At 39.8% G+C, this 27,498-nt stretch overlaps 1 protein-coding gene and 1 pseudogene across 1 annotated transcript in view; one reads left to right on the top strand and one right to left on the bottom strand.

Moving 5' to 3' along the window:
* The window catches only part of ALK (ALK receptor tyrosine kinase), a 616,833-nt gene extending 602,060 nt beyond the window's left edge, over nt 1–14,773 (bottom strand). The window contains 1 exon segment of the mRNA XM_039887489.1: nt 12,863–14,773. Within this exon segment, the coding sequence (XP_039743423.1) occupies nt 12,863–13,532 (670 nt within the window). The 5' untranslated portion in view covers nt 13,533–14,773.
* The window catches only part of LOC120621539 (60S ribosomal protein L31-like), a 63,835-nt pseudogene continuing 50,738 nt past the window's right edge, over nt 14,402–27,498 (top strand).

The following is a 27,498-nucleotide window of genomic DNA, read 5'->3' as shown; positions in this document are numbered from 1 at the left end:
GATTCCTTTGTTTTTCCTTCTCTGTTTTCTCTCTCATCTCATCAGCAGAGTTAGCAAGAAGACAGGCCAATGTGACATTGTCAGTAGCCAAAATTCTAACAGAAACTCTGTTAGAAACCACATCTCTCAGGCCAGAGGACTAGGAAAAGGGGCCCCTTCAGGACAAAGAGTATGAAGAGAATGCCTGTTTTATTTCTCTTTATTATTTCTGTTTTGCCCAAGAGCAATCCTAGTGGCAGAAACTGTGCAGAAGCTGCACAGTTAGGTAAAACTGTGAATTCAATGAGAATCCCAAAGAAGAGAGAACTGTAGAAGAAAATATGCTAAATATGTGAAGAAAGTAGCCCAAGGTCCCAGCTCATCTCTGAGCAGCACATGTGTGGACAGACTCAAAGCAGCACAACAAAGGCTTTAAAGAAAAATTTTAAAAAACTAAGGTTTAAACCACACCCAAGTCTCAGACCAAACAACATAATGTTTAAGGTTTCCTGGATACGATCTAAAATTACTCAATATACAAAAAGAAAATGTGACCAATTCTTAAAGGGAAAGATAATCAACAGATGCCCACAACAAGCTATCTATTATAACTGGGTTACATGAGGTAAAAGAAAACATTCTAGAAAGTAAATGAAAAGGTAATTCTAAGTAGGTATATAGAAATTATTTTTAAAAATAGAAAATTTAAACTGAAAAACACAATATCTAAAATTAAAAATTACAGCAAAATGGAAACAGGAAAGAGTCTGCAAACTTGAGGATAAAATCATAGAAACTATTCAATCTGCAGAACAGAGAGGAAAAAATTTAAAAAATAAATTAGCAGAGTCTCAAGAGCTTGTAAGACAATATCAAAAGGTCTAATAGTTGTGTAATCAGAGTCTCAAAGAAGGGGAGAAAGATACTGGTGCAGAAAATAAAATGAGAAAATAATGCCTAAAACTTCTTAAATTTCATGAACAATATACACTTACAGATTCAAGAATCTCAACAAACTGCAAATAAGATAAAGTCAAATAAAATCATGCATGACTAATCATAATCAAACTACTGAGAAGCAAAGACAAAGAAAAAAAGCTTGACAAAAGCTACATATAGGAAAGAACAATTTAATGGCAAAATCCTCATCACAAACTATGAAGGACAGAGGTACAGCATTCTTAAAGTGTGAAAAGAACTATCAACCTGTGTGCTCAGTAAAAATAGACGTCAGAAATAAAATGAAATAAGGGCATTCTCAAATAAAGAAAACTAAGAGGATTTGTTGCCAGCAGATCTGCTCTAAAATAAATGCAAAAGGAAGTTCTTTAGGTTAAAGGAAAATGATAAAATAAGGAAAACTGGAACTTTAGGAAAGAAGAACAAGAAAAACGGTATGTATCTGGTTAAATATCAAAAACTATTGTTTTCCTCTTAAGTTATTTAAAATATATGTAACTGCTGAAAGTAATACATATATAATCTAACAGAGTTTTAATTATGTAGATATAACACATGACAATTATAAAGGAGGAGGGCAAAGGAACATATACGGTTGTAAGGTTTCTATATTTTACTTGAAGTAGTAAAATGTCAACTCGAAGTAGACTGTGAAACTCTGTGTGTGTATGTAATACATATATATGTAATTCCTAGAGCAACCAATAAAATAGTTAAAATAATGCAGAGACATAACCAAAAAAAACAAGATATTAAAACTGAAATACTAAAATGTATTCAAATAACCCAAAAGACGTCAGAAAAGAACAACAAAAAAAGATGTCAGAAGAACAAAAAACAGGAAGACAAACAAAAATAAATAATAAAATGGTAGACCAGAATCCAACATATTGATCATAACATTAAATACAAGCAGTCTAACAGATTAAGTAAAAGACAAAGATTATCAGATTGAGTTTTTTTAAATCACACAATATATAAGTATATGTTTTCTACAAGAAACTCACTTTAAATATAAAGACAAATTAAAAGTAAAGGGATGGAAAAAATACACATGTAAGTACTAATCAAAAGAAACCTGAGTGGATATATTGCTATCAATCATAATAAACTCCAAAATATGAATATCACCATGGATAAAAAGAGGTAGTACACAATAATAAGAGCATCAAATCATCAAGAGAAGAGTCAATATTAAATGTATAGGTACCTAATAATTCAAAATGCATGAAGCAAAATATGACAATTGAAAGAATAGACAAAACGTTTGTTCATATGTGGAACATAAAACTGAAAGCAACAAACAAACAAGACCAAAAATATATGTAACAGACAGAAAATCAGTAAGGACACTAGAACACCACTATTAAATAAACTGACCTAACTGACATTGCCGAACACTCCACCCAACAACAGCAGAAAATATGTCCTTTTCAAGTGTATATGAAACATTCAACAAGATAGACCATATTCTGGACCATAAAACAAATCTTAAAAAATTTTAAGTAACTGAAATCAAACAAAGTATGTCTCAGATAATATCAGAATTAAACTAGAAGTCAATAAGAGAATATTTGGAAAATGTCCAAATATCTGAAAATAAAACACACATAACATAAATAACCATGGGTAAAAAAGAAAGCCAAATGGAAAATTAGAACACATTTCTGTTGAATGTAAATGAAATTTCATAATGAAATTTTACAATGCAGTTAAAGCAGTTATTAAAGGAAACTTTTGTATCAGGTGGCTATATTAGAAAAAGAAGAAAGGTGTCAAATCAATGATCTAAGCTTTCACCTTAATAAACTAGAAACAAGAAGAGCAAATTAAACCTGAGGCAAACCAAACGAAGGAAATGTAATAAAATATGAGCAGAAATCAATGAAATTGAAATTTTAAAAGTAGAAGAAATTAATGTCACAGAAAGTTTGTTTTTAATTTAAAAAAATCAAAAAAATCAGTAAATCTTTAATCAGAATGACCATAAAAAAAAGAGATGATGTAAACTACCAATATCTAGTATGAAAGAGGATATCACTACTGACCCTACAGACATAAAAAATAATAATAATAATAAGAGGATATTACAAACAACTTAACCTGCATTAATTCAACAACTTAGATGAAATGAATCAATTTCTTGAAGGACACAAACTGCTAAAGTTCACTCAAATAGACAATCTGAACAAGCCTGTAATTATTATTAAATAAATCTAATTAGTAATTTTAAACTTTCCAACAAAGACTAGACCAGGCCCAGATGGCTTCAGTTGCAAATTCTGCTAAACAAAAATTCATGAAGAAAAATTTACAATTGCCTTCCATAAAATTAGAAAAAGAGGGCACACTTCTCAACTCATTTTATGAGCCCTAAAACGCATTTTACCCAGACCCTAAGGCCTGCCAAGACAAGAAGAGAAAACTAGAGAACAAAAATCCTTATGAATAAAAGATGTAGAAATCCTCAATGAGGTATTAGAAAGCTGATCTAGAAATATGTAAAAAAGATAATGCATCATGACCATGTGGAATGGGTTTACCCTGGGAATGTAAAGCTAATGCAACATTTGAAAATCAAACACTGTAATTCATCATGGAAGGAAGGAAGGAAGGAAGGAAGGAAGGAAGGAAGGAAGGAAGGAAGGAAGGAAGGAAGGAAGGAAGGAAGGAGAAGAGAAGGAAAGAGGGAGGAAGAAAGGGAGGGAGAAAAGTAGAGAAGGAGACAGAGAAAAAGAAAAAGAATCATATAATCATTTCAATAGATGCTCACTCTAAGGGAACCCAGATACAATGCCACGGATGTTCCAGCAATCCTGTGGAGAGGACCACTTGGAGAAGAACTGAGACCTCCCACTAATAGCCAGCATCAGCTGGCTAACCATATGAGCAAGGCAGCTCCAGTCAAGCTTTAAGATGACTGCAGTGGTGGCTGATATGTGACGGCAATCTCATGAGAGACCAAGCAAAAAACACCCAGTCAAGCTGTTCTTAAATTCCTAACTCATGAGAACTATAAAAGATAATAAGTTACTGTTGTTGTTGCTATTATTATTGTTTTAAGCCTCTAACTTTCAGGCTGATTTCCTATGCAATATTAGATTATCAATACAAAGAAAGATAAGTTAAAAACACAATGAGATACCACCATACTTTGAAAATACCAAATACGCCCAAGGATATGGGGCAAACAGAACTCTTACACTTTACTGTTGGGAGTATGAAGTGTTATATCTACTTAGAAAAACAATTTGTCAATTTCTTATAAAGTTAAACATACATTTACCAGCAATTTCATAATAAATTTAAGAAAACTGACAACCTATTATCACAAAATGACATACACAAAATGTTCAAAACAGCTTTGTATTCATGAAAGCGTCAAACTGGAAACAACCTAAATGTCCATCAACAGATGAATGAACTGAAAAAAAGAGTGTAGTATATTCATATAATGAAATACTATTCAGCAATAAACAAGAACTACTAATACACATAACACAAATAATCATAAAAGCATTATTCTAAGTGAAAGAAGCCAGACACAAAAGAAAATATATTGTTATGAGTCCATGTATATGACCCTCCAGAACAGACAAAACTAATCTATGGTGAGAGAAATTAAATCAGAAATTTCCTAGAACAAGATGTGTAGAGGGTTTATTTCAAAAGGTCAAGAAGGACCTTCTGGGAGTTGATAGAAATGTACGATACTCTAATTAGGGTGGTGGGTACACAGATGTACACATTTATCAAACAAATCGAACTGTACACTTAAAATAGGTGCATTTATTATATGTAAATTCTACTTCAATGAAATTGAAAATAAACACTATATAATGTTGGCCATAGTTTCAGAGTGCAGAGTTTGACACTAGGTCAGAATCCTTTCAAGTCAAAAAATAATCAAGTGTTCTCCCTCATTCTCTTTCTTTCATTCTTTTGGTTTCTTTTTCTACATCTATGCATCTCAGTGTCCAGGAGAGAATACCTGCCTTCTGTTTTCCTGGATTGCCTTGTCTTACACATTCTTTTCTGTTTCCCCACTTGTATATCTGTCATTCTCAGTAATTTTTGTCTCATTCTGAAATGTGGCTGTATTTTCTGTCCATCTTTTTCTGTCTCCTATATACTTTTTTCTCTCTTCCTTAATTGATCTGTATGTAAGACCAAAGAGTTTTTTAAATTTTTGATTTATGTATTGAATAGTTTATTATATTTGTTAATTCTAAAACTTAGTGTAAGAAATGTTTTATTAAAATTATTTTATTTATTTATAAATAAAAGTATGTATTAAAATATGTGTAATTTACATGTTCCTTGGTTATTATTTTTCCCTCTGTGAGTTGTTGACATCACTTGTAAAAATGTTCCCGTTCCCTGCTTCAGGAAATTTTTGAAAGATCCATTATAGCCACCAAGAGAAAGAAATGTAATCAAGAACTGAGGAAAACTAACACTTGTTGAGTGCCAACTACGTGTCAGGGCCTATGACATGCCTTATCTCATTTAATTATCACTATAACATTGGGAGATGGGTATTATTTTTCTCACTTTAAAAATAAGAAAACTGAAGTTGGAAGACAAGAAAATAAAAAGCCTTGGGCTAGTAAACGGTAGAGCAAGGCTTCAACCCCAGATCTAGGGCTTGTGCTAACCGTTAACTGGAATAGCCTCTTTTACCTTTGATTTCCCAAAAATCCAATTCCTTGGCAGGAAAATGGATAAAAAAGTTATGTTACATTCACATGAAGGAATACGACATAGCAGTAAAAAAAGAAAGAATACCTGTACACACAGCAACATTGAAAATCCTACAGAAATCATGTTGAGTAAAAGAAACCAGAAACAAAAGAGTACTTATGATTTCATCTATATGAAATTCAAAAATAAGCAATACTAATTGATGACATGGAAATCAGAAGGATGGTTGCTTGGGTGGGAGGTGGATACAGACTAGAAAAGGACAGGAGGGGACTTTCTGAGATACTGGAAATGTTCTGTATTTTTAACTGGGCTGTGGTTATATGTATGTTGCATGTGTGACTTATCATCAAGCTATGTACTTCAATGTACTTCAATGTATTTGTGCATTCAATGTACTTCAATGTATTTGTCATCTTTCAATTAAAAAAAAAATCATTTTCTGATGTTAAAATACAAATGTAGAGTTCCAGTCAAGATGGTGGAGTAGGTAAATGCTGTGCTTGCTTCCTCTCACAACCAAATAAAAATTATAGCTAAACTACAGAATAGCCATCACTGGGAGTCACTTAGAGTCTAGCTGAACAGAAGTCCTACAACTGGGGACACACAGAAGAGGCCACCTCGAGACTGGTAGGAGGGGCAGAGACACAAAACAGGCTGGTCCCACAACCACATGTGGCGGTTAAAAATCTAGAGAAATATCTCAGCTGCAGGGGTCCCCCTGGAAGAGCCAGGGGTCCCTGCCCCACACAGGGTTCCCCAGCCCAGGGTTCCAGTGATTATATCACTAAGTGATTCTGATAGAATTTCCCTGGGAAAGGACCCAAGCTCAGAACAGTCCAGATAGAAAATTCATCACAAGGTTTACTAAAGAAGAAAAATGCTGTTCTGAGAAATCTAACTCATCAAAAAAGGTACTGGGATACCTCCCACCTCCTCATTACATCATCATCAAGCCAACACTCTCTTTTAACCACTCTTTCCTCACATCTTGGCCTGTATGAAAGAGCCAGGTCATCACTAGGTTAAGAAATACTGGCTACACCTAGACCAAAGGACAAAACAATGTCTCTAAGGAAGAAGGCATCCATAAGGCTCCTTGATAGCTTTATTCACAGCTCTCTCCCTGTGACTCCAGGATACCTATAACCATCCTCACCAACACTCCCTATTCTTCATTTACTCCCAAACAAAGATGATATTCATGTGCTTCTTCCAGAGGCAATGCTCAGCTATGGCTCATAAAAAAACACCACCTATAAAACGCTGTGTGGATGCTGAACAGCCTCTCTTAGGCTGAGGCACTTTCCTGAGGCAGCCTCCCACTCAAGTCCCTGGGCTGTGTGTCTCCATGGAATCTCAAAAGTTTAACTGCTCTTAATGGGCGTACACCCATTAACAAGTTGGTACTTTCCATCTCTCTCCTGCCTCCCACTGACAATGAATGGTGAGGCTAGAAATGTAAGGAAAGGGTACAGCTCCAGCTAATTACAATAAAGGAGTTACCAGAGGCCAATGGCCCAGTACCTCTCGGGGCATGAAGGAGCTTAAACTGCACAGATCACTCTCAGTTATGGAAGATCCACTATCTGAAAATTATTCTTCTGTAATGCCTCTATCTTGTTCTTCTTCAGTATTAGATTTCATATTTTCATAAAGTTAAAGCTTGATTTCTTTCTATAAAAGAAAAAAGAATTGGATTGTGAAAATGGTGCTTGAACCTTTGGAGTGAATCCAAGATCAAAAGATCTACCAAAAGATACAAGTCGATAGACATGAATTAAATACTACACCTCAATCCTCCTTCTTATCTACATTTCTGGAAAAGACAGGCCTCCCATGGCAAGAAAATGAAAACTACCACCCTGGTCACTCTCCCCATTTCCAGCAGATCCCATCTCTCATCTCTTAGGAATTAGAAGCTAGTTGCATGGGGAACCCACAGTACCACAACTGCTACTACCAGGGTAACCTCATATGGCCACAATAAGGACTTTGCAACTCCAGATGGCACCATTCAAATAGACTAAAATGTATATTCAATGCTGGGGTGTTGCTGCTGCTAAGAGAACCATATGGTTCATATTGATGGAATACTTTATTATGTGTCAAGCATTAGGTTAAAGATTTACATGCATCATCTAATTTAATCTCCATGACAACACCTTGAGATAAGAACTATAACTATCCCCATTTTTCTAATAATGAAAGTGGGCCTCAAAGATATCAAGAAACTTTTCTTTCATGCCTATTGACCACCAAATATTTGTTGCATGGCCTTCTAACAAAGATTATGTAAAGCTTTTCATCTATTTACATGTGTTGGTTGTTTATAATCTGTACCTTGAGATGATTCCCTTAGTAGAAAGAGCCCTGAGTTTAAGGAAAGGAGGTATGTGGTCCTTGTCAACACCTAACGCAGCATCTAGCATCTCATAACTTTTCAATATATAAATGAAAGTTTCCAGATATACCACTTTCTACCTGTATGACCTTGAAAGAGTGTTATCAAACATCTAGCCTTCAGTTACTCCATTTATAAAATAAAACAAACACTTGCCCTTCTATAGGACTGGTAAAAATTATTAAATGTGAAAGTGCTTTATAAATTGTAAAGTCCCATACAACTGTTAACAGGATATTAACAGTGGTTATAAAGAAAGACAAAATGTCATTTACGAGTCAGGCTGGTCAAAGTCCCATGAAGTGAGATTATCAGATAGGAATCCTAAGAATGGCAAAGGATTATAACCTCTGCTAACCAACCCTCTCTTCTTCTCCTACCTGCAGGCCAGTCACTTCTAACCTTCAGCAGACAAACTTCCTTATAAAAACTAAGATAATGCTGTATGCCAACTGTAACTGAAAAATAAAAATTCTTTAAATAAATAAAACTGAAAAAAAAAAGAGTTATATTCCAAAAAATCCTGATTCTTGCCACTGTCCCATATCCCAGCTCTCTCGCTTATTGTGGCTTCTTGACATCTGAAAATATAGAACTGATTAATTATGAATTCTGTGGCTTGTCTGACCCACATCTCACCTTACTCTCTGATCTCTTAGAATTCCATTCCTTAGTATGGGAGTATCAATTTCAGAAAATAAGGTTTCCTTGATATCCAACCTGAAGTTTCCTTCTGCAAGTTCATCCTATTACTTCTACAGGCCGCACTAAATAACTCCTCTCCTTCACTACCACTCTCCCTCTTCAGAGACCTATAGATTGTGACTATAGCTTTCTCTTCATCACCACTTAGCCAGCCATATATATTTCTTTTAATCTTTCATCATAAATCAGTCCTTTTAACTCTTAAATCAGCTCTCTGCTCTTCTCTGGACTAGTTCCAACTCTCCCAATTCACCTCCAATAACTGATATCCCTTCCGGGAGCTCCAATTTCCTTTGCCCTCTCCAGAAATTAAATGGGAAGGGACTGATAGATATGTGAGCTCAAAAGTCAGGTATACTGCATTGCATACATCTACTTTAAATTGATCCGGCCTCTCCATAGTACATGTCAAGTCCCCAGTTGTATAGCCCTTTTCTTCGAGTGGGAATGGTGGGGGTTGGGAGAGAGGGCATATAGGGAAAGAGGCTCTCCTATCCCACAAGTAATCATCCTCTAGGCTCCAGCCTGAGGGACATAAGGAGCAAGATGTTAAAACATCTACAAAACAGGCTACAGAGTGAGGCTGTGAACAATGTGGTAGCATCTAGGCAGACATCTTTTCTGAGATTTGGGCTGTCCCAGGATGGTACACAGTCTCAACAATTGCCTCTCTACCATCTTCTCCATGAATGCGTACTCTGGACAACTGCCTCCTGATCCCTTGTATGAGTTGAAGGCAACCCACAATGAAAAAGCATTAGCATGTCATGCATTATAAGGCCTCTCGAGACATCCTTTTGTCCTCTCAGACAACCCAAACTACAAGCAATACAAATGTATTGCTTTGTCTTAATTGGGTACTTTTCCATTTTTACCACATTCCTAGTGATGGTCCTGCTTAGATTTAGGAAGCTATCTTCAGTCATACAAATGGGCTGCTCCAGGCCCCTCACTACAGAGAGTAGCGGAACTCCCATCCGTTCCTCTTTCCTTCCCACAGACAGCCCCATCAGCATGGTTGTGCCCCTCTAGGCCAGACCACCAGTCATTTGGGAAGAATTAGGGAGAAATAAACTGAGTTGTGCTTATTTTCTCTTTGTATATTTGAAGATCTTATGTCACAAAAGAGTTAAATGCCTCTTCTGTAAATCACAACCTATATGAAAAGTATAAACCCTTTTCCTCAAATAAGATAAAGAGCAAAATCAATCTAAGTGAGAGAACTAAGCTTGACTTTTCATACAAGAAAACAAATGAAACCATACTGATATATGTTGCCCCAAACATGAAACAGTATATATCGCAGGGTATGTCCACTCCCTCCATAGGGGGGTCTGCAGTGAAAACTGTAGAATAAGGCTGGAGAAACAGTGGTAAGGCAAGAGGCTAGTCCTGCCTGGCTGGCTGCCTAACTGAAGATAGCATATGTCTCAAAGCAAGAGAGTCCAGGCCGTTCCAAGTGTGATCACCACAAGGCCCAAAGTGCTTTTCAGTAGGCTGTCTGTCTCTCTGGAGGTCATAGGGAGCTCATCCAGTTACACTTAATGTCTTATTTGATCACATCAATTATCATTTGATCCCAATCCTGCTGAAAAATGCTTGGCCAAATTTTCTAGCCTTTTAATGGCAGAATCCTGGCTCTTCCTGAAACTGGGATTGCTAGATGTGTCAAATGATGCATAAGGGCTTGGACCAGCTGCCAAATGAACTGTGCTACTGAGGGAGGACTTGAGATGCTCACAGTGTGCTTCCCTACTGTCTGTAGCAGAGCAGCTCTTGAAGTACACTCCTCTCTGCATGAACCGCCCCCCCCCTCGGCAGTTTAAACTCCTTATTTAAGGCTCAACTAGAGTATATTCTTCAAATGCATTAAGTATGTGAGTCTTCAGAGACATTCACTGATAACTTCATGCAACCTGCTTGTTTATAGTAGACAAGTTCAGCACTGCAGAAAGGACCCCTTTTGCCTGTCACCAACATCTGATGATAGCTGAGCTAGATTGCTAGGGCCTATTTTCATTTAACAAGAGGTGATGGGAGAGTTCTGGAGATCCTCATGGACATCAAAGTGGAAAAAATCCACATTCCCAGAGAAGTCATTTTTATATCCATTACAAAAATATTAGGCACTAAAAGAGAATGTTGTACGTATAAAACATAGAAGCCACGATGACATTAAAGCACAGCTGTTCTTTACAAAAATATCTGTGGTGAGACAACAGTATTGGTCTCCTATCTCAGTTCACAGAGGGCAGTAACAAACTCATCAGACACTGACTCTTACTATGGATTACTATATATTCTAGCATTAAACACAAAGGGTTCATTTTAGGTGCCAGTGCCACTAATGTTTTTTTGTTTGTTTGTTTTTTAAGATAATTAGAAAATTTATTTATACACAAAGAGCTATTCCAATGTCCACAATAACAATGTTCTAAGTAAGTTAGCCTTGGTATTTTGAAAGGGATGCACTTGTTACAGCCACTCTAAACTAGCAACCCCTTTTCATGCTTGTCCATTATCTGGAGTGACAGGACCAACACCTTTGAGGGCAGCCAGGCTTCTCATTTATCTTAAGAATAACAATTGTACAGATTACCTCTCTATTTGGACTGCATTTTAAAATAAAAATATATTGGTTAAGCACTGACTCAAGTGACCACTTCATCTTTGGCTAAATTCATAGAAGACTGGAGTAGCAAGAAGCAGACCGAATTCAGTTCCAAAGCCATTAATGTTAATGTTGAAATATGCATCCAGATTCTGCTTTCCTTGGGGACCACATACCAGTATGTTTACTGTGCAATGACTGAGGAACCACAGCTTCTGAATGTCCCTACTGCATAGAGTACTGGGTGCATGTGGGAGATATTTGTAGCTCTACAGTGGGTTTTTTCCAATGCTTTCCATCCAATTAATACTAGACATTAGTAACCTCTGGAGCATAAGAATTTCATTTATTTCTGATGATGAGAATGATATGAAAGATGCTGGGTTTGCTCAATGGAATTAGTGTAGGCTTTTAAGAGGCATGGTTTCTTTTCTGTGCTTTCTCATTCATTTATACTGTATATTTTATTCAGGAATCTTTCCCCAGCGGTCTTACAAGAGAAAACATCCATTCAAAGCCACCTGGTTTTCCAGTCAAAGGGTACTATGGGAAGAGTTAAAAGTAAGTGCCCACACACACACACACACACTTCAGTGAGTATGGAAAGAAAATGAGAGAGTAAATGAAACAGAAACCTCATTTCAGCAGTCTCCAGCAGAGAGATCTGCAACGAAACAGGCCTGCCACAGACAGTCATCCAGAGCTGCTGTTGCAGACATTCAAACTAAGAATTGGGAGGAAGGAAGGAAGGAGGCAGGGAAAGAAAGGGAAATCAACTATTGTCTCTCCCTGACTTCACACTTACTTCTTCAAAAAAGACAATCTTGTCAACTTTGCTCCCCCTCTTTGCATCTCCCTCCTGTCCCCTGTCCCTTAGTTCCTCTAGGACTCTCCCGATGACATCTGAGAGGAAAAACAAGAGTCTGTGAGTGGATAGCAGAGTAGGGTGGAGGGGGAAGGGGGTACAGGATGAATCAATTAAGAAGAAGAAATCCTTAGGTAACCCAACATTTGAAGGAAACAGCTAGGTGGAATTAAATAATATGATGAGGAATTTTATTTTCCCTGAGAAAATGTACCATATTACGCAAATCTGTGTGGCCAGGAAGAGGAACAAGGGGAAGGGAAAAGGGGCAATAGCTTTGAGATCTAGAGCTAACCTTGACTATAGAATAGGGGCATTTCAACTGTCCCAGGGACCCAAAGAAGGGCATCCAGTCTTGGCTAGGACTCTGTGTAAATCAGTAGAAGGAGGCATTCTGCCAAGAGCAGGAAACTCTTCTCCCAACTTGGTTGCTGAAGAAGAAGAAAGACCCTTGAGGAATAACTATGTTTAAGAAAATATAGTCTACCTGGGGGAGGAAGTTTGTGGAAGGAAGAAGGAGGGCTAAGAAACAAAGGCTAAGGTTTTGGAAACATGAGTTAATTGACAATAGCTGAAAATTGATGTGTCTAAAAAAACAAATCCCGACAAGGCGCAGGCAGGAGCTGCTCACCCGACCCGAAGATCTGGAAGAGAAGGCGGGGTTGGGAGGCACGGATTGCCGCGGACAGCCTTCCCTCTCTGCCCACTTCCGATGGCTTCTTCTCGGGCATCAAGCGGATCCTCAGCCGCCCTTCACCGTGGTGAATCCACCAGCTAAACAGCTCGGTGAGGTTGAACTGGAGCAACCCCGCAGTCGCCTCCTCTGGGGGCCCGATGCAACCCTCGAGGATCGCCTCCTCTCCCAGCTCCAGCACCAGCTGTTTGGCGCGCCGGAGCTTGCGAATGGAGCCGCCCTTCAGCACCCTGGACAGCGTCTGTGCCGGGGCAGGAGAGCTAGCGCCTGCTGTCCAGGAGACCCCGGGTGGTGGCCCCATCAGTCTAAGCAATGGGGCGCAATCTAGAGCTAGAGAGCCACGCGCCTCCGGCGAGAGGGACGGCGGCGGCAGCAGCAGCTCCCGGGCATAGACACGGAAGAGCGAGGGCACCACGAAGTCCACCGCCAGGCTCTTCCTCTGCAGACGCGAGTAGCTAAGCGGCTCCCGGGGCTGCAGCACTGGCCCTATGGCCGGTAAGTCCACGCGCTGGCCGGACCCGGTCCCGGTCCGGGTCCTGGTCCCGGAGCTCGAGGCTGCCACTGAAAGCAGTGGGAGCAGCAGCCATAGGAGCCCTATGGCTCCCATTCCGCCAGAGAAAGGTTGTTTATACTAGTCTTCCACCTCTAGGGTATCCAGTCTCGTCCTCTGCTTCCCCCCAACTGGGAAGGGGCTCCAAAAAGTCTTTGGTTGTGAACGGCTCCTTCCACCTGATCTGTGGGAAACTGTGCGTGCACTCGATTCTCTCGTTTTCCTCCAACTGCAAGGAGGCGAGCAGAAGTATCAATAAAACTGGGTTGGAAGCTCAGAGGTGTGTCAAGAGACCCTGAAGTACACTGCGCTCAGCAGATGGGACTCTGTGCCTCTCGTGCGCAGCTCCTAGTGCCGCGCCCTCGTCTGTAGCTCGCTGAGCTCTGGAACAAGAGATAATACTATGGTTGAAAGGAGATGGCAATTGGGTACCGTCCTCTCCTGCCCCCCGCAGCCTGAGCTGTGGTCTGTCCACTCTGGAGCGGCCTCCAATCCTCTGCAACTTTCCTGCCAGGAATGGTAGCTCCAAGCTGTTGTCTGCTGTTCTGGTCGCCCACTGCACTCCTTTTGGCTCCTCCGAGCTTCTCGCTCCTCGTCTGGGGCTGAGGGGATGGAGGGATAACTAAGGGTGGAGACTGCTTTCTTGAGCTCCCTCTTGCAAGCCTCCGCAGCAGGAAGTCTTCAGATTGCACTACTTGCTAAACTTCTAGGCTTGAATCGAGACCCCGCGCTATGAAGTGTAGGTTCTGGCTGCCACCGCACAAGTTTGCGATGTCCTTGCTCTCCTCTCGCGTCTCTTCTCCTCAGAGTTCTCACGCACCAAAGCGGCCCCGGCGACAGCAGCTGAGTGAAAGCATTAAGGGCAGAAGAGCCTGAAATCTTGCTGCTCCATCCTCACCCACTGGCAGCCCCTCATGGCTTCGGGTATGGCTGGAGGGCGGCTGGAAGGCGCCGCAGCGCCCTGCGACCCTCCGAATAGCGGCGGCAGGAGGTTCCAGCTGCTACTGTCCCTGCCACCGCCGGAGCCTCTGGATCGCATCTGCCTGGGCGCCCGCCACTTGCAGCTGGAGGAGCAGCGAGTGCGCGCCGGGAGGGGGCGGGGATGCGGCGGAGGCGGGGCTCCAAAGTCAACTCGCCACCGCTGCCAGATTCAGGCAGGCCTGCCCCGCCCCGCTCCCATCCACCAACCAATGGCGCAGCGATGTCAGCTCCTATGCAAATCTGCAAAGGCCTCGGCATTCATTGAGAAAAGCACAGAGCCCGCTCCGCCCTCCCTCCATCCCTCTCCCCTCTCCTTCCTTTGCCTCCAGATTCCCTGCCCTATTTCTCTGCTGTGTGAACAGGATCGTGTTTTAAATAAAATGGGCGGACTGGAAGGGGTCTTTGCAATCAAGCACTCTCCCTAATTATGCATTTAAGAGATTAAAAGGGTCCAACCTCGGAAAATCTGGTTCTGGAATAAAACTGGAAGCGAGGGTTAGGGAGGAGGGGGAGGAAGGAGAGGAGGGGCAGCACGACATTGCCAAATCAGAAAAAGGCTTGGATTAGGGCCCTAAGACAGACTTGTCTCTGGTCCTTCTATTATTTGAACGCATTGTTGGGAACCTTGGCATCCCACCATCTATCTGCACAGGGAAAGTGCAGGGTAGGGGGTGGGGAGTGGCAGGGATCTCTCAGAGTTCTTCAGCTACAACGAATACGTTTCAGACCTGCCAGTCCCAATCCCCCGCATTTTCTCACAATACTGCTTATATGTATCACCTCCTTTAGTCTCAAGTATTTTAAATTCCAGTTTTAGAGATGAAGAGATTGAGTCGCAGAGATCTTAATTGATTTTCCTTGGGTCAGAGTCATATGTGCCTCCCAAGCCCTTACTCATATGCTCTTACCCATTGCTCTGTCATACCCCTCCATGAGTAACAAGCCAAGAAGATCTAGGGGTGACTTGGCTGGAATAAATAATGATCTGACACTCTTGCCTTGGGAGTGGAGAGTTCAGAACCACAGTCCATTTTTTATTTACCTGTGAAGTAAAGGCTGCACTTCTGACCTCTCTTCCCCATCATCTTTCTCCCAGCTGTCCACACAAAACTCAGATAATGATTGTGTTTATAACAAGTGGTTCACTAGAACCAGAGACAAAACTACAATCTTTGGTTGACACAAATCTCTCTGTTCCTTCTCCTCAAAGGTTGATTGTCAGGCCTTGTGCTAACTATGGAAGCTAAAAATAAGGCAAGATCCTCCCTTGAGATGCTCATAGCCTTGCAGGTAGCAGAGGAACTTCCTCATAGAGTCGGAGCAGAGTGGAGTCAAATCTCCTTCACTGAGAAGCAGAAGGCTGCAGTAAACTTGTCTACTGCCCCCAGGAGGTGGTGGCCAAGCAGGGACCCTGCTCTCCCAGGCTAGGTTCTTTCAAGTATTGTCATGTCACCTTTGGCAACCGGGAGACCTAATAACGCAAAAATATTGATTTTTCTAAATGACTTGCTTTCAGCTCTATATTTGGCAACAGTCTTTATTTGACCAACAAACAGCCTCCCCCTGGAACTCAAACTGGGTACACTAACTTTACAAGTTTAAGGGTAAAGAATGAGATGATCCAAGGAGAAGAAATGATGCTCCTACCTAGGTGGAGGAAGGCAAGGAGGGAGGTAGAGAAAGAGAAGAAGAAGGAAAGGATATGGAGGCTGGTACTTTCCTAGTATGTGAGCATGTATATTTAGATTTTTATCAGATTTCACTGGGATGCACACTGATGGAAGAACAGTTTTCTATTGAAATGTTTTCTATTGAAACAGTTTTCTATTGAAACAGTTTTCTAGTGAAATGTTAAAAAGACTAAAAATGTAGGCCCTTGCAATCCCTACTCCATCCATTATTCTCTATATGATTCTTGTTCAAAGTCAAATTGACTCCAGTAATTTGTCAGTAACTATGGACCTTCTGCTACAATCAATGGCCACTAGAGGGCTGCAGAGACTTGAAACTTCAGACGAGCTGCCAGGATTTAACATTCTCCCAATTAACATCCTGGACCATTCATTGCTTTAGCACCTAGTGGACACAGGGGTCTCCATTAATTCTCATGCGTTTCTAAATTCTCTCAAATATCCCCCAAGGAAGAGCAAGTGCTTCATACTGTAGATTAATTCACACAGAATCTTAAAAATATTCCCTTTTTGTTCATTTTAAAAAGGAACCAGGAATGAACATTAATAGTCTACGGTCACTACATGCATGGCTCTGTAGGAGTATGTGTATGAGTGTGTATGTATGTGTGTATTACACCACACAGTAGCCTTTGGTGGAAGATATATTATTATTTCCATTACAGAGACAAAAGAGTTAAGGCTCTTTTGTCTTAGAGGCAAAATAATTTACCAAGGTCAAACGGCAAGTAAATAACAGAACTGGAATTCAAACCAGTGATTCTTCTCCAAAATTTACAGATCTCACTGGAACAAATTAGGATTCTTCCTCATATCGATAATTATAATTCTGACAGTTCTATCCTATATCATTACCATTTAGAGAATGGGAAATGAGAAAGTACAGTTAAGAAGAAGCAGGAAAAATAGCAGCAGAAAAATTAAAAGAGTGAGCAAAAGTGATAGCTAACGTCTTATACACTTAGTATGGGCCAGCATATTTCAAAATAATTATCATTCATTAACTTATTTAATAAGCGCAATAACACTATGAGGGGAAGTAATAATATCCCTATTTTATAGCTCACAAATGGAAGCTCAGCGAGGGCAACTTCCCCAAAACAAGACTACACAGGTAAAAAGATCTGTTAAATATTTGACCTGTGTATCTGAATTTCATGCTCTCAAGTCCTGGGCGACCTCACACGAAAGCAAATGGAGTGGGCAGAATAGATTGAGATGGGCAGAGGTGAACAAAGGAAGAAACTAAAAGATCCACTTAAAAAGAGAAATATAAAGGGTGGAAGTGGCACAAAAGAAGGTACTGGAAGGCCCGAGGACACAGTTAGTGAGGTGGGCTGCTCCATCTCCATTGCCTGGAGAGGGTTTGGGCAGCTAAGCTAGGGAGGGAAGGAAGTGAGTAGACAGTGTACCAAGAGCCAAGTTGGACAATGAAAGCACCAAGACCCTCCTTAGGAAAATCTAAATTTCTGGAAATGGAGACGTGGATAATGCAGTTAAAGAGGCATTTGAATTTTCTATAAGGAAAGCAATAATAAAAATGGCATTTCAAATCCAGGCAATGACTTAAGGCAAAACACATCCCACAACTTTAAAATCTGACTGAGACCAACAGAATTAGTTAAGTCAGGCATTCAGTTGCTCAAGAAGAAAGAGGAGGAAGAGGAGAAGGAAAGGGAAAGAAAGAAGGAAAAGACAAAGAGAAGCAAGAAAAATAAAAAGAAGACAGAGAAAGAGAAAAGAGGCAAGAGAAAAATCCATAGGTTGAGCTGAAGCTAGACATTAGAAGATACTTACTGCTAAGACATTTGGAAACCCACAGTCTGAGGAGCTAACTCTGAGCCAAGAACAGGAATTCGGACCCAGAAGAAACATTCAAATAAACTGGATCCATGTTCAGGAAACAGGATTTTAATCACGACCTTGCTTCTCAGAGGCTCTATGACTTTGGGAATACCCTTGATTTCTCTGGGCTCATGCAATGAATTATAAGAAAGCCCAGATGTAGTCCTTAAGTCACATCCACTCTGAAATTCTGTGTGAGATTCCCCAAGTGGCCAAGAGGTCTCATCCAAGACAGGAGACCTGAGTTTACAAGTACTACAAGAAGACTATGAACTTCCATGGAAACCAGGAAAAGAGCCTGGATCTAATGCTGGACAGAGGAAAAACAAAACAAAGATTTCTTTTAAAAACTGTCTCTGCCACTAGACAAACCTGAGCTCTAAAACTATAGCATGCAATTGCTGAGCAGTCATGCACAAGATATCTTCTAATAATCATCATGCTAAAAAGAAAGAAGTTAAAGTTATTAATTCAGCAATTATTTATTAGGTATCTACTGTGTGCTTGGCTTTGCAAGAGATGCCGAGGAGAGATACCGTAGTGAATAAAAGTCAAGGTTTCTACCAGTGTAAGGCCATAATAAAATTAAATGAAATAACCCAAGATACAAAACTGAATTCATGCCTATGTTATAGCTAAACAAAAATTACAATATAAAAAAAATTGGAAAAAAAACATTGAAAAATAGACTTACTGGAGTGACAGAATTGTGCGTAATTTTTTTTTCTTATAAATAACTTTTAACAGTTTTTGTATAACAAATAATAGCATTTGACTCCTATAATAATAGAATTTAATAAAGAAAGTGTATCGGTTAGGATAGTCAGGTTTTGTTGTAGTAACAAACAAACAAACAAAAATATCTCAGTAACTTAAAAACAATGAAATATATTCCTCTCATAGTCCATATCCATTTCAGGTGAACAGATTCTAATCACCATAATCATTTAGGGATCCATTCTCATGGAGCAGCCATTATTGTGAACTTGGAGGGTCTAGCACCAACAACTAAATACTCCAGCCTGGAAATAGCACGTGTTATGTCCGCTCATAACTGTGGCTAGAAATATCCATATGGTCCTAACCTTTCATGAGAGGGCCCACAAGGTAGACAGTCAGAAATATCTAGCAAACAATCTTAGTGACTCCCAAAGACGGAGAAAACTTGCAAGCATTGCATTAAATGACTTAAACCAGGAAAGGTCTACAAGACTAGAGTTACCCAGAAGAAAATGATCTTAATTTCCATGGGATCCACAGCCACCTGGGGAGCCCAGCCACCATCAGAAAGCACAGCCTCTCAGTGAATATATCATATGCAACCAACAAAAGAGCTCAGTCTATTTTCATTCCCCCCACGCATGATATGAGAGGCCATATAGCCTGCCGTGCATGTGTACCACCACACACACACACACACACACACAGCCCTTCTCAAATACCAGACAGTAACAACTCTCTCCCAGAAACTATAAACAATCTCACATTTACTGAAGAGAGGAGAAACAACAAGAGAGATCAAAGCAAACAGTTCAGCATTATGTATTTCACAGCAATTCCTGTGTTTGCCGAAGCACAGTACATTAGGGAAAAGGGGCATGAGCTATTACTATAACTTGCATGTGTTGGACTTATCACCTGCTGCTATCCTCATATTTTCTTGTCTTTTTAAATATTCTTTTTTGCTGAGGAAGATGGAAGTAAAACTTTTGGGGTGGTTGCTTTATCAATATAGTCTTCTTGAAAGGCCTTCTAAAGAGCTCCAAACCAAAAGCACAGTATCCATTACATTTAGTTCTTTCTGCCTTCCAGACAGCACAGGTTAGTGCTCTGGCCTGTAACTTTTGTGGTATCAAGGAGAAGGCTTTGGTATCTTAGAGCTTAGTCATGTCTATGTGATAGATCAGAGAAATCATAGGCAAGTCAGTCTCTGAACAATGGATCACATCTAATTGACTTGCTCCAGCTGTCTTAATGATCAAAGTAACAGACAGTTGCCACTAGCCAGTCCTAGCTGATCCATCATTTCACATCTGTGTTGTCCTGCCCAGTTCTCTATCCCTGCCTTTCTTCCTTATCCAGACCCAAAGCTGACTAGACCCCTTTGACTGAGCCTTACCCAGTTCAAAGACCAGTCTTCATTCTACTTAAGAATTAACACCAGAAGACTCAGCAGCAGTCCACTCTCAGGCTAAACATCTTCTTACTTTGAATCCTATTTTAGATAACCTATTTTTGTCTTGCCCCTGAGACCAAGCCACACCTTACCCCTAATTACTTAAAGGGCTGTCCTTTGTTCCTACCTCCAGGCAATCCCTTTCTCTGAAGTTTGCTCTGCACTGACTGACTTCCCCAAGTCCAATCCCTTGTGGGCCCAGGTGTGTATACTAGTTCCCAGTCCTCCCTCCCAGGGACGTAAACTAGAGATGCCTGACTTTCCTCCCTTTCAAACTTCTTCTGCCCTTCCCCACTTCTGATTGGGCCCACAGCCAAGGCGAGCACTACTAATTACCATGGGACACAGGCTATGACCATGGCTGATTAAACCGGAGATCAACACTTGACTCTAGAAAGGCCAATCCCCAGGCTAAGTTGAGACTATCAGCTTCCGTCTCCAAAATTTGAACTAGAAAGCAAAGAGACTGTGTGGAATTGACAATTGAGTCATAGTAATAGTGGGGTATCAGAATGCCCCATTTCCTGAGGATTGATGGTTTCCATCAGATCTGTGGCCTTAAAATTAATACTTCATTTTGGGGGCAAATCTGAGACAAACTTTGCTCCTGGCAAATCAAACTACGATGAGCTGGGAATCTGCCCTTTTCCTCTCACTGGTCCTTCCTGGCACTGACTCTCTGCATAGGTTCTACCTAGACACTGTTCTCTAAACTCAAGAGTATCTGACACCAGCACTGCTCACCCTGCTATCCAAGACTGGCTTGGCTTATCCCTTAAGACCAAGCACAGTCTTCGGTGCTGTGAACCAAGTACCCAAGTAGATTTGGCCAGCACTGGAGAAACTTAGGCCCACAAGGACCATTGTGCTGATCCAAACCATCCAGAATGCAAAGTTATAGTACCAGTGACCAATACTTGGGCCCCCAGAACATGACAGTAGTCCTATAAACAGGGAGAGCCATCTAGTTTCAAGAGGGAAAAGCCTTGTCTATACCTCTTTCTTTCTAAGTTGCAAACCCTGTCTGGTGGCTTAGCAGCCTCAGTATGGCCCAGATAGTTAGTCCCCACTCTGCAAAACAGACCATCAAGTCTACTACCAGTATGGGATGCCTGGCAATTGAACACTAGCCAAGCTCTGGAGCCTTGCCCATTACTTTAAATAGCAAGTGTCCACCAGTGGTAACTAGCCTCAAAGATGGCCTCATCTCCTTATATTTGCACCCTTGTACACTGCCTTCCCACACTGATTAGGGCTGAGCAGTGTCACCAATAGGATATGTGGAAACAATAGTATGACTTCTGAGTTTGGTCATAAAGGACATTGTGGCTTTCTTGGATCATTTGTTCTGGGGGAAGCCAGAGGTCATATTATAAGGAAACTCAATAAGCCCTATGGAGCCGTCTATAAGGCAAAGAATAAAGGATTCCTGCCAACAGCCAGTCCTAACTTGCCAGGTATGTGAATAAGTCACCTTGGAAGTAGATCCTTCAGCCCTGGTCAAGCCTCCAAATGCCTTTAGCCTCAACTGATATCTCAACTATAACCTCTTAAGAGACCTGAGCCAGAGTCACTTAGCTAAGTCAAATTCTTGACTCATATAACATGTGAGATAATGTTTATTGTTATTTTAGGTTGCTACATTTTGAGTTAATATTTTTGTGTAGTAATAGATAATGAATACACAACCCTCCATTCCAATTCACTAGGTTCCTCTATCTCCCCTTTACCTTCTTCCCCAGCAAAGCCATGCCACTACAGGCCAAGCTGGTGCCACTTATGCCCAAACATCCCCAAGGTGGAGTTTATCACTATAGGCCACAGCCCCTCAGCCTCTATAGCCAGAGGCAGGATTTCCTGCAGAAACACTTCACTGTTCTATCAGCACCTGCAGCAGAAGCTGCACATCCCTAATAGCCCTAGGAATGAGTCCTTCCAATTTTCTTTCTTTTAAGCATTTTCTTTCTGATTATAAAAGTGATACATTTATAAAAGTGATACAAAATTATAGGAGATTTTTAAAATTCAAAAATATATTTAAATGAAGCTTAAAAATCCATTATCTCATCACCCAAAAATAATGACTCAAAATTTTGATGTACCAATTGCAAAGATATCTTGCTATATTTTTTAACTTAACACTAGATTGTGAGCATTTTCCCATATCACAGGACACTCTAGGGATTTATGATTTTTAATGACTACATAGAATTACAATGTATAGATGTACCATGATTTGTTTAACTAAATTCTATTTTTAGATATATAGGCTATTTCCAAGTCTTTGCTTTCTGTAACAAATATTCATGCACATCAATCTTAGTCCATGACTCTAATTAATTCTATAGCTCATAAATCTGTTTGCATTTCATTTCTTTAGATCCTTAAGTTTCTTTGAAAAAATGGAAGCACTAACACATGCATAGAATTGAAAAGTTACAAAAGGTTATGCTGTGAAAGTGTACCCTTCTCCCACTGGAGCTCCCTGGTTCTTCCAGTTTCTTTCTTCAGAGGTAATAATTGTTACCTATCCTGGGTATTCATGCAGAACTTCTATGCATGTACAATCACATGGGTGTAGATCAGTGGTTCTCAAAATGTGGTCCGCAGACCTCTGGGGATCTTCAAGACCCTTTCAGGGAGTCCATAAGGTCAAAACTATTCTTATATTGAGGTCATTATTCTTATATTGAGGTCATTATTCTTATATTGAGGTCATTATTCACTTGCTTCACTTTTACTCTCTCATAAGTGTGCAACTGAGTTTTCCAGAGGCTGCATGACATGTGATGATATCATCATTTTAACAGCTAATGTAATGTGTGGTTGTATATTCTTGGGTTTTCTAGAATTTTCTAAGATAATACTTGATTGGGGTCCTCACTAACTTTTAAGAGCATAAAGGCCTCCTGAGACCAAAATGGTTGACATCTGTTGGTACAGACCTTAAAACACCCATGCACACAATTGGTAGCGTGCTATACTTCAACTTTTTAAAAATGACAATATATCTTTGAAATTACTTCATCTCAGCACCTATAAAACAGCCGGTGTTTTTAAATAACTATATTTCATTCTGTTTTATGGTTGCTCCATATATACCCAATCAGCTTCTCTTGATGGAATTTAGGGTTTTTTTCTTCCAATCTTTGCTCATTATTACTATTATAAAACAACATTGTACAGCACAGCCTTGTATGCTCTTCATTTCATTCAAATGCAAGTACAGTAGTCCCCCATTATTCTTGGGGATTATGTTCTGAGACCCCCAGCGGATGCCTGAAATCACCGATAGTATCAATATGTATTGTTCTTTCCTATACATACATACCTATGATAAAGTTTAATTTATAAATTAGGCAGTATAGGAGATTAACAACAATAACTGACAATAAAATAGAACAACCGTAACAATATACCATAATAAAAGTTATGTGAATGTGGTGTGTGTCTCTCTCTCCTTCTCTCCCTCTTTTTTTTTCTCTCTCTCACAACCAATCTGATAACCAAGACAGCCACTATGTGACTAATAGGTGGGGAGAGTATACAGCGTAGATACACTAGACAAAGGGATAATTCATGTCCTAGAATGGGATGGGACAGCATGAGATTTCACCATTCTACACAGAATGACGTGCAACTTAAAACTTATGAACTGTTTATTTCTGGAATTTTCCATTTAATATTTTCAGACCACAGTCGATCATGGGTAACTGAAACTGTGGTAAGTAAACCTGAAGATCAGGGAGGACTATTACATATCTCTGTAGAAAATGCGTAATGGTAGAACTGCTGGCTAAAAGGGTATACACATTTAAAACAGATATTGCCAAATTGCCTTCCATTGAGAATATATCAATTTTTATACTCAAAATAGTTAAGAATGATTGCTTCCTCACATCTTCACCATCTCAGATTGCTATCAAATTTTTGGTCATTAATATCTGATAGTTAAAAACATGGCATCCCATTTGTACTTTTAAATTCTATTTCTACCATTAAGAGTAGAATCGAATATATTTTCCTATTTTAGAAAGTCTTTCATATCTTTTCTATAAAGTCTCTGCTTATGTATTTTGCCCACTTGTCTTCTGAGTTGTTGGTACTTTCTTATTCATTAGTAGGATTTCTTTACTAAGGAAATTAATACATCGTCTTTTTGCTTTTGATTATTTTATCTTAACCTACAAAATAAATTTTGCAAGTATCAAATAAATATCTCTTTAATGGCTTCTGGGTTATAAGCTCCCCCACCACACAGATACGATATTTTTTAAATTTATCTTATATTTTCTTCCGGTATTTTATGAGTTTTTAGGTTTTAATCTTTTTAATGTATTTGCATTTTTTTTTTGGTAAATTATTAGATTAGAATCCAACTTTATTTTTTTATTTCCTATATGTGACTTGCTGAAAAAACTCAATACTTATTTCATTAAAATATCTTTTCTCCACTGATAAGAAATGCCACTTTTATTATAAAATAATGTTTTGCCTGTATTTGGTTCTCTTCTGGTTCCCCCATTCTATGCATGGATCCATCTATCTACCCCTCCTTAGGCATGTGATAGACAGAAAGTTGTTCCTTCTTCCCAACTATTCTTCCTTTACAGAATTTACCTATCCTCATTCTTTTATTCTGGCATATGAATTTTAGAACTGACTCAACTAGTTTTAAAAAAGTCCTGTTATTTTATTTATTGAGATCACTTAAAATTAACAAATTAACATAGGAAGATCTGCATCTTTATAATGCTGAGTCTTTCTACCCAAGAACGTAGAGACTCTTTTTGTTTTTTACCATGTTCTTAGTTACACTGAATAATTTCTTAATATAGTTCTTGCCTATTGTAATTTTTATTTCTATTGTTCCTTTTCCTATTATAAACAGGATTTTCTTCTTTCAAATGTAGTTTATAACTGGTTATTGGCATTATATATTGGGATCCTATTGATTTTTCTATATTCATTTTGTGTCCAGCTTTCTTAACCAGATATACTTATTGCTTACAACAGTTTTTCACTTAGTTCTCTTGGATTTTCCAAGTGTACAACTATGTCACCTATAAACAATGATAATTTTGCTTCATTCTCTCTTATTTTTATACTACCATTTCTTGTCTTATCAAATTTTATTGGCTAGGTCCCCAAAAACCAGAAGTAAATCACAGTGAGTGGCCTGTAGAGCTTCCTGAGAATGATTCTAATACCTCACCATTAAGCTTGATGTTGGGATTTGCCTTGACAAATACATCTTTTTTATTGAATTATAGCTCTTACATTTCCAAACTCCATGCTCCCATCAAGATTTCAGGTCCCCCAATCAATCACTGTGGCCCCCATCCTGCCCCTGTCAGACAATGTGTATGTTACATCTCAAATGGGAGGAATGAGTTTGTTGTCTAGAATTAGGTGGTAAATCTTAGCCTGAAGATCAGGATAAGATATTTTTAAACGTTTTTCTCTCAAGGGTATTACCAAAAAGGAAGCATTAAATAAATTTCAGTTAAGGGCACTGAGTAAGAAGTTACCATTGGGGCCTGACTAGTTTTCAAAGAATATTTAAGGAAAAGATACTGTGTCTGCGAAAGCTTCAAATTTAAACCTATTCATATACTACTGATCTATCTGAGCTCTGCCTCTCTTCCCTGAGCTCCCTAAGTCCTTGCCTGTCTCCGATTCACAGAGCATATCTCAACCTGGGCCTCGGAGTCATTTCAGACACACTTCCTATCTTAACCCTAAACCAGCTAATGCCACCTGTGTGTAGGCTGTAAAACCAAACTTCACAGCAGTATTTCCCAATGAACATAAGAGTAGCCCAGGATGCTCGCTTAAAACTTTTGAATCCTGGGCTGTAGAGACCTGCAAACCAACATCTAAAGAGAAGCACTGCCTTATACTTCACCACTATTAAAAGAGCTGCTGAAATTTCCCCAAGGGCTTAGAAGGTCCAATCTTTCTTCCTCAACTCTTCCATAATCAAGTTAAATCACCAGGCAGGCTATCCCTAGAACTACTTAAGTATGCTCTGACCACCCTAGAAAATAACAACACTATTTTTAAACTATTTTGACTCGGAGTCTCCAATGGTTCCCATGAATTTATGGGAAGATGGGAGACACATGCAAATCATCCCTAATTAGATTCTAACATTCTGAAGGGAGTGGGCAAAACATGTCTGTTAAACCCAGAACTTGATTAGGTAACTTGGAACCTCTTTAGAGAGATCAGCCTTAGCCAGGATGGGCCATGAGATCCTACGACAAGAACATCTTCAGATAGCATGTGCCCAAGGCTGGATCTGAAACCCCCATATCCATGAAGTAAGTCTGTTTCTATCCCACAGTGTCTCAGAACTCCATGCCTGCTTCAAACTGCCTCAGATACTACATCTAACAGGAGCCAGGACAGCATGTGCTCTACCCCATGGTTGTCCCATCACTGATCTGCTGGCTCCCATTTTTGTGGGAAAAGTTTGGTCTCCCTCTTCCCGCTTCTTTCTTTCCCCACAGCCTGCCGATGCTGAACAGGTCTCACACACAGCTTGCCTGAGTTATAGCCACAGGTAAGAACAAGCATCCCTGGAGACGAACAGCCATATTTACAAACTGTCCACTGCTCACATGTACAGAGTCGAGACCACTTTGGAAAGTGGCCTTCAAACGCTGAGGAGACACACAAGCAGCTCCTGTGGTTAGGGTCAAGGGTAGCGAGAAGCAGCAGAACTGTTGAATTGCTTTTAAATTGGTCCTTAAGCAAAAGCATAAAGGAGCTCAGCCCATTAAAGAACCCTCATTCAGAAGCTGTCCCACTAACGTGGCTCCCGGAGCCTTTGGGGACTCTGCTAATGAGCCCCCAGCACCACAGCCAGTTACTTCCCTGCAAGTCACATCACATCAAGACAAGTTTGCAGAGACACGAATGCGTGCCTGGCCCCATCAAGGGAGCCCATCTGGTGAGTTTAGCTTCAATCTCCAGCAGCAGGACATAATGAAAGAGGTTCCTCTGAGGAAAGCAAACATTTTTCTAGCCGTTCTCTCCGCCTTCTTCACAGCAGTGATTTTCAAAGCCTGGCGAATGCAAGAGGTCTCCCTTTCTTCCAGGGAATGACGAGCTGTTCTGTAGACTTTAATCCTGACATGGGACTGTGGGCTACTTCGTAACAACTTAAACTGAGTTATCGAGGTTATTAAATGTTGGCATTCATAAACTAAAAATAGCTCATTATTAGAGTTTGCAGAGGAGTTTAATTCAGTATTCACTAAAAAAGTAAGGATGCCTTGCAAAGCCTGGCCACCTTTTCCAGCTTCTGCTTACTGAGCATGCA

The sequence above is a fragment of the Pteropus medius genome, unplaced genomic scaffold (assembly GCF_902729225.1).
Source record: "Pteropus medius unplaced genomic scaffold, Ma_sr-lr_union100, whole genome shotgun sequence".
Lineage (NCBI taxonomy): Eukaryota > Metazoa > Chordata > Mammalia > Chiroptera > Pteropodidae > Pteropus > Pteropus medius.
Note: the sequence above shows the minus strand (reverse complement) of the source record. Positions and strands in the feature narration are given on the sequence as shown.